Consider the following 14,015-nt stretch of genomic DNA (forward strand, 5'->3'; position numbering starts at 1 on the left):
AAAACGAATGCATTGGATGACTTGTGTAAGGCATGAAACAAAAACTACTTTTGAGCAATACGAACAAAGTCATATTGGAGTGTTGCTTTCTGAGAAACGATAGTACAACTGATGCATGAGCCACACAAGCATAAAAACCGAGTACCCAAGGTAGTGCTAGCTCGTAGAGGTTGTACAGAAGTTCGTCAATTTCTGCCTCAAGCTCCTTCCGGAGGGCCTCAATGTAAGCGCTGCGCACTGCTGGTGGAGGGGGCTGACTTCCAACTCGAAGTGGGGACCAGGGCCCAATGGTAGTCAGCTCTCCATTACTACCAAGCTTCCACGGCCATTCAGCAGAAGCCAGTTCATCCTGTAGCAATGGTTGTCACAAATAATGGCACTGTGATAACCGGAATCCTCATGCAGTAAGGGAATCAAAAACAAGCAAGAGGATCTCAAGGCAGTTCAATTTTCAAATGTAGGTTATGCTGAGGTAGCACTGCATGATACACATTGAAAAAGTCAAGGCTTGGAAATTGCACCAAAGTTGTCTGCGCAGCATATTAGTTGCTATAGAACACTCCGTACATACAAACACATGCGCCCCCATAAATAACATAGGAAACAAGGAATCTTGCTCACTATAGTGAGGAGCCTTGAGCGAGCTCAGAAATACTAATAAAACAATGCATACTTGTGATATTGGAAAAGCTTGTTTGAGTAGCACACCTAAATTTAGAGTGCTGCACATTACAGAGCTGCATTTTTGGCGTTCACTTGGCTTGGAGCCAACAAGGGGGTATAATTTTATGAGATATTGAGATCATTTTCTTAAAATCTATCAAAATTGAAATTTAATTTTAGTTGTACATAAGCTTTCAAGAAACCTTGCTTCAGTGCATGCACAGGAACAAAATTGGGCAGACAAACCTTTATTGTTCAGTAAATATTTACAACTCTTAGTCCTTAGGATTGGGCCTTATTTATGACCTTGGTGGTCCTAGCCAGCACAATCCTTTTGAGTGACAAGCGAAGATGGACCTTATACCCTTGCTTGTTATGGCCAGCACTGTTGTCAGTGGCAAGCGAAAACACTGTACATAGTCTAGCAATAATCCAAATCAAGCTTGGTCTAATCCACAAACACTCCTAGAAACCCAACACCTGCACTAAGCAGAGGTTTTAGGAAGCCTCTGCAATTCTTTATTCATATTACGCCTAATGAGTATACAGTAATTTGTGAATAGAATAGACCAATCTTGAGTTTCTCAATCGAGCCAGGGAAGCTAAATGAGAAAAGGGTGGGTTTCCAAATCATGCGTAGTCTAGCCTCAAAATTTTATCAGCCTCTTGCCATTTCTCGTCCAAAAAGTGAAACTGTATAGATGGGAATAAAACAGCACAGACCATTCATTCAGGTGTACAAATCATAAGGCTTATCATCAAGACTGCTAATTGGGCTAGCTGGAACGTTGGATTCATGGTTAGGAAAATTCAGTGCAAAATCCAAGGGACAATGAAGTTGTATCATGCTTTTCCTTCTTTGTCCCTTGTTTTGCATTGAATTTTCCTAACCATGAATCATTAGGTTTATGTCTCCAAACAGCTTTAGAAGCTTCTATAATATTGAAGATAATGTACTTTACAACTCTAAATAACACTACATTCAACAAGAAAAAGAGTGTGATAGAAAGGCATATCTTGCAATTCAAGCCTTCTGCCCAAAATTTTACACTGGTTTCCCAAGCATCGTGAAACCCATGTATAGATGTTTCCACTACATAAAAATATACCTGCAAGTGCCCTTCCCCTATTTTTCTTCATACAAAAAAATTCCAGCCATAAGAAATCAAGCCTAATCCCCAAACAGATTGAACAGTTTGAGAACCTTTGTTTCGTTTCTCTTTAACGCCATGACTGTCAATTTTGTTCTAGCATTGAAATTAGTTATGGAACAATATGTGCAGACAAGTGAAAAAGTGAAGAGTAGGTTGTGCAAATATTTGAAATTTCAAATAAGGGATAGTCTTTGCCATTTGGTTCACTTTCCAAGTGAGAATTCACTATTCAAAACTGTTGAATATTTGTTTCTGTGCAGATTTGAGAGATAAAATTTACTGAATAAAGTCTACAGGAAGAAAAATCAGTAAAAATGGCAACCGTTCAAAATGATTTCGCTGCTGGTGGTGGCTGCACGAACACAAGGAGTAAACACAAGGAACAGTCTACAGGATTTGTTGCCTCATTTTAGGTAGGGCAATTTATAACTTATGGCCAGCCTCACTGCATTAGCATCCCTTCAAAACAATGTGAAGTGCTGTTCCTTTTTTTTCCTTACTGCAATTGCCACAGTGCCCCAGGTACAATCCCCCTTTAGTAGTTTCTCATTTACGAGCTCCTTAGTTGACCAGACATCCAGCTGTGAATGGCATTACGCGTAAAATAATGTAAATAAACTTTTTTTATCAAATCAACTCTGCAGAACAATTATATGTAAGCATGCCTAGAAATAACATATTCAAAAGTCATATGTTTTGCTTTAATATTCACATTCGATTCCACTTGAGAGTTTCAATAGTCGGAGAACCCTCCTGAAAAGCAAATCTGAAACAAGTGAGCATTCCCTCTGCCTAATCGTGAAGAGATGCAAAAGATGTGCAGCTAGTGTAAAGCACAATCAGTCCTGCTCTGGAGGCTGCAAATGCCCACTTCAAATATAAACATGTAGACAAAGACAATGCAAGTTCTGAGACGCTGAGCCAAAACTAAGCAGAACCTGGATTACTACAAGACTGCCTAATAAACAGGGTGAGACATGGAGAGAGGCTAGGAGCAGAGGATAGAGTAGAGGGAAGGGAACTATTTACATCCTGTACAATGAAGTGAAATGAATGAATAAATAAATAAATAAATAAATAAATAAATAAATAAATAATTAATAAAGTGTCTATGTAAACATGAAAAGCCACAGTTCACTTATGTTGTCACTTCGGTGAAGTGTTTATTAACCCGGCCTCACACACTAACACTGTGGAGCACCTCAGAGCTGTCAATCAGCAGCTAGTCCGTGTGCTCACAGCCCAAGAGTTCCTCCCGTAGTACCACAAACCCACTGCACCATAGGAGCAAATAGCTTGGTAGGCAATGAAGTTACTTTCCTGTGCAAATCACTTTATTTCTGGACAGGCTAAAGTCTCATTGACCTATTACCTTCTGGGGAGACATGAGACATTTCTTGTCTCACATATTTTACTTATTGTCACTCAAATGCAGACAACCACGGGACCCTTCGATCTTGCCTGGATGTTCTTCTCTTCTTCCCTCTGGCTCAAGCGCGCGAAGCTGCAGAGGTGCAACTTCGTCGTTACCGTCGAAACGCTGACAGCTCGCCATAGCAAGAGAGCCATGTCCAAGAGCCGTTGGTAGGTCTTGCAGTGGCAAAGTGGACACACCTGGTGCTCGTAGATTGCTTGTTGTCCACAAGGATGGTGTCGGTGTTGAGGAATGCTGGCTTAATGCGGTCAATGGAGACATTGTCCTCATGTCCATTCAGCAGCAGGATGAAGTGTTTGGGGCAGAGCTTAGTGACCTTGAAGGGTCCACTGTATGGTTGTTGCAGTGGTGGTCTGACTGTGTCATGTCGCAAAAAGATGCGTGTGCAATCACGGAGAGCACGACTGATGAAGGATGGTCGAGAATGTTGGTGGGATTGAATAGGAGACACGTTTCCCATGGCAACTTTGAGGCGACTGGCATAATCACCAACATTCAATGTTGGTGCCGGCGACGGGTTGAAAAATTGTCCAGAAAGCCTTAAGGTAGTGCTGAAAATGAGCTCAACTGAAGAGCAAGAAGGACAAGATACTCCATCCACGGTATCAATGATCATGACACCATGAGCGAGGCTTTGAGCTGGTGGTGGAGTGTCCCAACCATGCCGTTAGAGATCGGGTGGTAGGCCATCGCCTTGAGGTGGCTGACACCAAGCAATCGGGATAAGTATGAAAAAGCACGGAGTTGAACTGACGGCCTCGATCTGTTGTGGGAACTCCGTAGTGGCTAATCCACATGGTGATAAAGCCGCAGGTGACTGACTCTGCAGTGATATCACTGAGTGGTAGTGCCTCAGGCCATCGCATGAACCGGTCTATGCATGTCAGTATATACCGGCTGTTCTTGGATGTGGGCAAAGGGCCGACTAGGTCAAGGTGCACATGACTAAAGTGGGATACGGGAGGCTTGAAGGTACTGAGTTTACTCCCTGTGTGGAGTTGAAATTTGGTTTGTTGGTACTTGAGACAAGTGTGCGTCCAGCGACAGACGTCAATGTTCACGTGTGGCCACAGGTATCCTGTAGTGACAAGGTGTTGAGTCGTACGGATGCCAGGGTGCGACAAGGAATGCAAGGCATCGAAAAGACTGTGGTTCACAGGGGCGAGGGAACTGGTGGAGGTGTCACAAACCAAGGGCATAGCGCAGCCTGAAAGTCACACTTCTTTGAATTCGAGGGAGTTCTCTTTCAGTCGTAGGGCCTGAAGTCTGTTGTCCTCTCGCTATGCTGTGGCCATGGCTGCGAAATCCACTGGTGGGCACTCATCGACATTTGCGCTGACTTCTATTCTGGATAGTGCGGCAGCAACGAGGTTGTCCTTACCACTTATACATCGGATGTCACTCGTGAATTGCAAAATATAGGCAAGCTGGCGGATCTTGCATGCAGTGTTGGCAGAGTTCGAAGCGTACGTGGTCGAAGCGTATGTGAATGGCGGAAATCAGCTAAGTAGGCTGCCAGCAATTCATGACCTATAGTGCTGTAATGGTGCTCAGATTGCAAGAGCTTCCTCGAGATGAATGCAACCAGCTGCCACACTCCATCGACCAACTGCTGCAGTACTGCTCCAATGGTGACATCCGAGGTGTCAACCTAGGGTGACGGGGGAGGTCTGAACTTTGTATGCGCGAGGAGTGTCATGTTGGTGAGAGCTTCCTTGATGGAGCTGAAAACTGTCTCAGCAATGTCTGTCCAGGAGATGGAAGCGTTCGGTGTCGTTTGACCAGACAGGAGTGTGTTGGGTGGCTGCAAGATGGAAGCGCAGTGAGGAATGAATCCCCGGTAATAGTTGGCAAGGCCAAGGAATTCATGCAGTTTTTTTGCAGTTGATGGTGGTGGAAATTGTATTATGGCTTTCACATGAGCTGCAGGAGGAAAGATCCCGTGGGAATCCATGCAATAGCCAAGGAAGTCTAATGCAGGAACACCAAACTCACCCTTCGGTTCGTTTACGACTAGTTCATATTTTTGGAGTCACGCAAGAACCTGATGCAGGAGAAACCCTTAATCTTCTGCTGACATACTGAAGATGAGGATATCATCGATGTATGCAAAACAGCAGGCCAAACTACGAAGAACTTGGTCAACAAACCATTGAAAAGTTTCTACGGCATTTTGTAAAGTGAATGGCATACATAGGTATTCGAGCATGCCAAAGGGTGTTACAATGGCAGTCTTCGGTAGTACGTCAGAAGGCTCAACAGGTATTTGGTGGTATGCTTTGACTAAATCTATTTTGCTGAATATGGTGCAACCCTGCAGCAATGCGGTAAAGTCCTGGATGTGTAGTATGGGATAACGGTCTGGTACAGACACTTTGTTAAGACTGCAGTAGTCCCTGCATGGTCTCCAGTCTCGTGATGGCTTGGGCACCATGTGTAGCAGTGATGACCAGGTACCAGATGAGGGGAAAATGTACCAGAGCTCAAGCATATGCTCGAATTCTTGCCACGCAGTCTTGTAGCGGGCAGGAGCAAGGTGAAGACGATGTGAAAAACTGGTGCTCCCACAGTCACAATGTGAAGGGCGACGTTGTGATGTACTGGTCTTTGAGAGAAGGAGCTCGAAACAGATAAGAAAATTTTTCGAGAAGCATAGACCATGACGGGGAGACTTTGGCAAGAGCTTGCAACAAATGCAAGGGTGGTAAACGTGATGTTACGCCTTGAACCATTAGGTGTATCTCGGAATCCAGGAGACGGTTGTGTTGGAGGTCTACCACAAGCTTGAAATGACAAAGAAAATCTACACCTATAATTGGCACGCATACATCGGCGATTAAACAAGTCCGCCTAAACGTGCGTCTCAAGCCAATCTCAAGTGCGACAGACTGCTGTCTATGCGTTTGAATCGCCGAACCATGAACAGCTGTGACAGTTGGCGAGGCGTGCCGTCGTCAGCGGTCCTCCAGCGTGTCGATGTGATATCGTGTAAGTCCTCCACCAGTGTCGATGAGATATCGGACCTCTCTAACACAGTCGGTGACGTGGAATAGGCGGCTTGATGTCGGGCCTAAAGCACTGGTCGCCTTTAGTGCGTGGCCCGTGCGTTTTCCACAAACGCAGAAGGCTGACAGCACTGACGAGCGCGTGCTCCATATTGGTGGTGGTACCAACACACGTTGCGAGAAGGACTTGCTTGGCAACCTGTTGCGGCTGCGACTGTGGCGTTGGTGTGGTGACGCGCTGCGTCGTCGGTCAACTCGGGCAAGTTGAGCTCGGCGGTCTGATCTACTCCGTGGATGAGTCGCTCGTTAGCGTTAAGAAGGCGGTCCAAGCGGTCGTCGTGGACCGGCGCTTCGTACGATGAAGATGGCAGATATTATGGGGGCGCCGACATCCATGATTTTGTCGGCCATCTGTGCCAGGGAGTCAAGGGATTCGGAGGAGGTCACAGAAAATCATCTGCATCTGCTGAGGCAGTCGCTGCAGGAAGAATTCGCGTAGAATCGATGCGTCCAATGCAGCAGGGTGATCGCCGATGAGATGACGCATGCGACGCAGAAGCTCCGTGGTCTTTTGGTCACCGAGTTGCTCGGGGGTGAGCAGCTGCTGCAGCCTACACTGTTCTGACTCTGTTGTTCGGCGTACGAGTTTCCTTTTTAGAGTGTCGTGCCATGGTCATACGTACGGTGTACTAGAAGATTATTCTAGTACTGTAGTCGTACGGGTTTTCAGGAGACGGAGAGCGCAGAATGTCCCTGACGACGGCAATGACAGCAGGCGGTAGCGCACCTATGACGTGGTCGTATACTTTGCGGTTTGAAATGTCACGTGGTGTCGTCGGAAAAGTGGCTCGACGCTCTAGAAACCACTCAGAGTTCCGAGTCGGATTGCCAGAACTCTGGTAGCTTGATAGCAGCGACGACAGGGCCCGTTGCCATGGCATTCGGTGCCGCGTCGTTGAGAGGTGATGTGTCCATGATCTGCCGGAGTGCTCAAGGCTTTTGGTGTCATCACCCGGAAAACGATGAAGGGATAAGCAAGTGGCACATTGCCGTCTGGTGTCCGGGTCACCACTTCTGGGGAGACGTGAGGCGTTTCTTGTCCCACATATTTATCGTCACTCGAATGCAGACAACCTCGGGTCCCTTCGATCTTGCCCGGATGTTTTCTCTCCTGCGCTATGGCTCGAGCGCGCACAGCTGCGGAGGTGCACCTTCGTCGTCGTCGTCCAAACACTGACAGCTCGCCATAACCTCATAGAAGCGAGCATCCACAAAATAAATTTTAAATCATAATAAAATGAACAAATGCTAACATTAATAAAGTTTGCCTTGTTGGTTCCAGCACTACTTATTCTGTATGGCACGAAACCAACTGAAGGAGCAACAGCACACACCTATATAGCATTACTTGCATTTAATAGGAGTGCACTGTGTACACCCAGGTTTGGCAGCCATTGTCATGTTCATCAAAGCAAATTTCTTACCTGGGAGCTCTCGTGCGCAGCAGAGCCCTCTTGTTGCTGTGAAGAGCCCTTGTGCTTGTTCCTATGGCACAAGTGTCAGAGAGACAGAAAATCAGTTTCTTGCACAGTGTCTGTCACGCAGAAGAGTGAAATAAGAGCCTACCCACCCTACCAGATTGGTGTTGCTGTCAGCAGAGGATTCACTGCTGCCAGCACTAGAATCGTTTCGTCTTTCCTTGGGACGTGCTCCTGTCCCTTTAGTAGAGTTTGCCACTTTGCGACTAATGTCTGCAAAAATTGGGTCAACTTCTGCATCGGGGCACACCCTGAGAAGATCTTCAATCCATGTTGGATGCCAGGTTTCTCCAGGAGTGTTGATCTTCTCCTTAGCAGAGCTCTGTTCAGGTTCAGAGATGGGGACTGTTGCCTCCACTTTAGCCTTTTTTTCCAGGAAGCTGGAGGAAGAATGTGCACTGCAGGTTGCCCAAGTTGCTGACGAGTCTGAACCGCTGCTTGTACTGGTACTGGGCCAGGGAGTAGGACATTTCGTCACCGATTCTTCTGCTGCTACAATGTCATCTTCATCAGAGTCTAAAAAGTCAAATTGTTCAGTCGGGTCAAAACCTCTCTCCCAGAAGTCGTCAACATCATCGGCTGGCACTGTTGTAAAGTCACCCATTGCTAAGTAGTCATGGCTACCACTAATGCAAGGCCTGCTGGCTATTCCACTGGATGCCAAGTTTATTGGGTGCTCCACCAGTGGATCCTTGCCAGGCCATCGGCTAGAAAAATCTATGTCCAAAGGGTACTTGGCCAGACAGTCACCCTGGCCAGCATTAAGGAGTGCCGATTTGCTCATGCTGTGCTTTGTTTCACTGAAGATAGCTTGGGTGGCACTGCTTATAGCCTGCAAAAGTGGCTCATCAGATCCATCTTTTGCCCAATTCCAAAACAGCACTTCATCCTTGAAGAGGGCTGTGGCACAGTTGTGTTTCTCCAGCAGCTTGGCAACAATTTTGGCAAGTGCTATCCCCAGAGAACCAGGCTCGATGTTGCCAGAGGCTGCATCTTCATCAGATTTCTCCTTTTTCATAGCCATCTCATCCTCTTGTACCTGGAATGATGGGAAACCTAGTCTTATGCCTACAGCACCCCACTATCCCATAGCTATATATGCTGCTTGCATGCAGAGTTTTCAGCCAGAAAAGTTTAAAAGCACAGCATGCCATGCATTTAGCACTACTGCACCTGCCACAGCTCACTGATAGAGGAAGAGAAAACCACACATGCCCCAGACTGTTAAATAAAAGAAAGAAAAAAAAAACCTGACTGCTGAACACACTATACTCCATTTCATACATCGTTCTGGGCAATGCTGAGGAAAAGTGACAAGTACTGCAGTCATAGAAGCCTCACTCTGCGCATTTCGCAGTGAAGTTTTCTTTTTTATCTGCAATACTTTCTATGGAATAACTACTTCGCATATTACAAATACAACCAGTCGACATAAAGGTACATCAAATCACCCATTATTTGTGCAACTTAGTGCTTCCAGTATGCAAAATACAATGTTTTGGTCGCAGGCATAAGTGGCTCACTGTGGCGGCCGCTTCTCGCAAAAATATGAGACTCCACTCAATCGATGGTAATAGGCTCAGATCTACAACACCTTCCATGTAATAATTGTGGCATATTTTGCAACTCAAAAGTGTGACACAATTTTACAACAACACTTGCCCATATCCTTCTTTCATATGTAATGCACAATTTTTTGGGCCGCGAATGCGAGTTACGAGAGGTCTCCCTAGCCATTGCAGTCTTGCCTAATATGTATGAAATAGAGTATAGCAATAGCATACAACTGGAAGAGAGATTTCAAGTAGGCATTCTATGTTAATAATCAACAGACACAAAAACAAAAGGCATCTAATGTGACCTTGCCACTATCAATGCTGCTTATTAAAGGGACACTAAAGGGAAACAATAAATCAGTTTAGACTAATGAATCATTGCTCGAGAAGCCTGCAGGCAGTCATTTAAAAAAAATAGTTTGATTATTAGATGAGAAAATGAAGGTCCAAATATCAGTATTTGAATTTCGCGCCGAAACCTCAGCGCTGAGACGTCAGTGTGACGTCAGGGATTCCAAAGTATTTTTTCGCGTTTGGGCCGCGTTGGCTGAATAAAGGATCCCGAAACTTGTCATGTTTGATATTTGGTTCCTTTATAACACAATGTAGCCAATCTGTACCGCTATATGCAATTAGTATGCCCTAGAAGATTCCATCAAAATCCAAAACGTCACAGCCCCCAGGTGCGGGAACTTAAGTAGGCGTCGCGACCCGTATTTCGTTTTTGCAATTTTCCTGGCTTACCAAACGTCTTATCGTTGTAAGAGTGGTGTTTTTGGTGTTGTAGAATGGTAATTTACTCAAGCAGAAGATATCATTATTCACTTTAGTGTCCCTTTAAGGAAGGAGGCGTGCAAGTATTTGGAAGGACCCATGCACCTAAAAGCATTGCTCCTGCTTGTGCAAGCAATCCACTTTTGTTTTCCCAGACACTAAAAAGCAGCATTGATAAACATATGTTTTGTTCCAGTAATAAGCACATGTACCCATCAAGTAAACTTTTTTACTGTCTTGTAAGGCCTCATGGCATTTTAAAACTGCTTCCAATTACTTGCAGAACAATGAATATTTCATTGAGATGCATAGCCTCAAAAAGCTTCAGAAAACACTTGAATTTTATTTTTACAGCTACAATCTATTCCAGCTTCTGACCTTAAACTATTTATGAGTGCTCTCCCTGGTGCAAGTGTTCCTTGTGCTTGCTGCTTAAAAGTGCTGAGAAAGACTGGTGGACATGCTCTTCTGTGTTTTGGCAAGATTAGAAGAATAGAAAATGACTGTAGCAGATTGTAGGAAACTATAAAGAATGTTAACTCGCAAAGCCTCAGCAGACAACTCAGGTTGCCATGCAAGCATATATAGTTGCATGCAACAGCACCTCATGACAGCAGTGTCCAACCGCTGTCAGTCAAGAGACGTCCTCTTTTGAGAGTACAGTTGGCTTCTCCACTGAAGTCTTGAGTTGTTCAGCAGTTCACAAGGACCTTACCCTCCGCATTTACCAGCACATTGAGCAACAAAAAATTTTCATTTAACTGCATATGGTCGAATATAACGCAAAAAATGTACCACGCCGGGCGTCTCTTTACAAGATAGAATTAAAACTTCAAAAATGGCATTATGATTAAAATGCTAACATTATGATGGTACATTAATGTGACTGTGCCAGTACATTATGACTGTACGCATGAACATATAATAGAACATTTCAGCAGAGCATTTGAAATGCACAACACCAATGCACATTCACTCTTGACTCCTTGCAACATGGTGGAGAATACAGTGGTGAAAAATGCGGTAACGAATCACCCATGATGATGCATTATTTTAACAGGGTCATAATCATCATCATCATCATCATCATCAGCCTGGTTACGCCCACTGCAGGGCAAAGGCCTCTCCCATACTTCTCCAACAACACCGGTCATGTGCTAATTGTGGCCATGCCGTCCCTGCAAACTTCTTGATCTCATCCGCCCACCTAACTTTCTGCCGCCCCCTGCTACGCTTCCCTTCCCATGGGATCCAGTCCGTAACCCTTAATGACCATCGGTTATCTTCCCTCCTCATTACATGTCCTGCCCATGCCCATTTCTTTTTCTTGATTTCAACTAAGATGTCATTAACTCGCGAGGGTCATAATATGCTGCCCCTAAGAGCTAACTGCGGACAGACACTCACGTCATGGCAGCTGCAATTGTGCAGTTGAGACAACACAGGTGCACATCAAAAGTGCATTGTTGCTCCCTTCACTTTCCGTTGCATTGGCTGCACTCTCATTTCCTGGATGACACATTTCCCCACCCATGCATGTACTTTTGTTTTCTTCCTAGAAGGCTGAGAAGATGAAAACTAAACTGTGCAGAGGGTTGAGTTTTAAAGGCATATCCTGAAGGTCACAAAATGAAGGTCCCAGTTTCCAATTAAATTTTTTGGCGAAACACCAGTGCCAGTGTGGCGTCATGAACAAACTTTAAAATAATTTTTCGTATTTGTACCAATGTAGGCCATTAAAAGTTCATGAAATTTGCCAACTACAGTCTCCCGCTCCTCTAGGATGGAATGTAGTACAACTTCACTGATGAACGGTTATCTAGGCCCAAGCAGTCGCTGTCAAAATCTATAACGTCACAGCAAGCTGGAGTGGCAACTCCAAGGCGGGATTGCCACCCATCTTTCCTGGCCTCTTTTCACAGTAAGTAGGTTGTTATTTAGATAGGTTTTTTACCAGAGCAGTTGAAATTATTTTCCTTTGTAGTGCCAATTTAATGTTGGTACGCTTCGCAGGTTTGATATTCTGCACATTCTGATTTAGCTTTATGGGCCATAATCAGCGGTGCAAGCATGTAATGTTATTTATTCTGCCACTGATAAGCGCTCACAGGACATGGTGTATAGGGCTGGGCCATTTGCATGCTTTCTTAAAGATGTATGTATTACCAAAGACATATAGTTGACAAAAAGTATGAACTGCGGTCTAGTACACAATCTTCGTGCATGTGGTTTAATGCCCGATGCTAAATTCAACGACCTGAAATCTTCACTTAATATTTTCTTTAAAAAGTAATATGGCATAATGAATAAAGGTGCAAGCAAGCATCAGGAATAAATACGGTGCACACTGATTACCTTTTTGTCTACAGAGTGCCATCACAAATCAGCTCTTGATCAGTAAAACTATTGGGTTCATCAAGCAGTCGATAAGCCAGCATGGCCATGCAACTCACGGTAGCCTCACATGTCACACGGCTGGTGCGTAAAAGTATGAACCAATTTGATTCTGTTGGCTATTAGAACGGCACTCATGCTGGCTGTAATGCCATGAACGAATGCAACCAAGTATGGTGGGCAGTGTACCTTTTTTTTTTGTCTACAGAGCGGCATCACGCATCAGACCTCGATGCGTAAAACTACCGTGTTGATCATGCAGTGGCAAAGCCAGCACAGCCACGCAAATCACTATAGCCTCATGCATGCCTCACGGTTGGTGCGTAAAAATAAGTATCAGTTTGATTCCGTCGGCTGTCACAATGTTAGTCACGGTGGCTGTAACGTCACGAATGAATGCAGCCAATGAATGCAGCAGTGCCACACCATACTGTGTAGTAGCTTCCCAATTTTCACACTGCCGAAACTACATCATGGCACAGCAGTGCCGCAATTGAGGTAAAGACCTTTTTGGAGCAGCATGGAGCAACAAATTTCAGTCAGCGCAGATTGGCGCAACTGCCTCAGCATTCACACCACTGTGGGCATTTCGGTCACGAACAAGACACCAACACCTGACAGAACCATGCCAAAAATATGTAAGATGTATGTTCCATGCAGCCATTTTGCTTTTCTCTACTTCCAAGCTGTGCTGAGGAGGTTCGAGTTCGTTTTCTTGTAATTGGAAGTCACTGCAGCACACACAACACACACTGTGGCTTTTGCATATCACTGCAGTGCACTATAATACTAGATTTCACTACACGATTGTAAACAAACAAAAAATGGAAATCTAGTGTTGGCTGCAATAATGCTCATGGCACCATCTGACAACAGTTTGAAGCACTAGGTGCAGCCTTCACAGAAGCTTTGTTCTCTCCTGCACACATTATTGCATGTGCGCTTAACACGTGAAATGAATGAGTGTTTGTTGAATGAAATTACTGCACCGGTTTTGCATGACTACATTGATTAATGCTTAGTAAGGATGTTTCAGCCACCAGAAGTGTTCTAAGAGGCTGCAGAGCCCTTTTGGTTGCTGAAACACAGAAACTTCGACATCCTCAATATTGACATGTGTATATTGACAATATAATAATGTTTCCGGCTGAAAGTATAACTCCAGATTATTTGAGCCATTGTTTTAAACACAACATGAAATGCTTGTTCAAGCTAGTAACTTGGAAAAAAAAGAAATTTTATATATGATCTCTATGCAAATGTGCTACTTCCATTCTTTTTTTCTATAAAAATCTTGCCTACATCAAGAGTTATTATTACTTGCAGCTCGCACTACAAACACGGACACAAGAAGAGAGACAAACAAAAATCTGGACAAATAAAAATGAAAAGGCTTGCCTCATTTCAGAGGCCTAACTAATCAATAAATGTAGTGACAGGTGTGTAAGCCAGGTGTCACTTGCATAACACAACGAGGAAAAACGTTAGAAGCATCT

General features: G+C 44.6%; 1 protein-coding gene across 10 annotated transcripts in view; it reads right to left on the reverse strand.

Annotated features, from left to right (window-relative positions):
- The window catches only part of LOC142565984 (uncharacterized), an 85,159-nt gene that overhangs the window by 3,733 nt on the left and 67,411 nt on the right, over nucleotides 1-14,015 (reverse strand). For all 10 annotated transcript variants that reach the window (XM_075676648.1, XM_075676647.1, XM_075676646.1 and 7 more), the window contains 3 exons: nucleotides 7,888-8,834; nucleotides 7,742-7,802; nucleotides 146-349 (listed from right to left, as the gene is read on the reverse strand). In XM_075676648.1, coding sequence (XP_075532763.1) covers nucleotides 146-349; nucleotides 7,742-7,802; nucleotides 7,888-8,834 — 1,212 coding nt within the window. The remainder of the gene's footprint in view (nucleotides 1-145; nucleotides 350-7,741; nucleotides 7,803-7,887; nucleotides 8,835-14,015) is intronic.

The sequence above is a fragment of the Dermacentor variabilis genome, unplaced genomic scaffold, assembly GCF_050947875.1.
Source record: "Dermacentor variabilis isolate Ectoservices unplaced genomic scaffold, ASM5094787v1 scaffold_12, whole genome shotgun sequence".
Classification (NCBI taxonomy): domain Eukaryota; kingdom Metazoa; phylum Arthropoda; class Arachnida; order Ixodida; family Ixodidae; genus Dermacentor; species Dermacentor variabilis.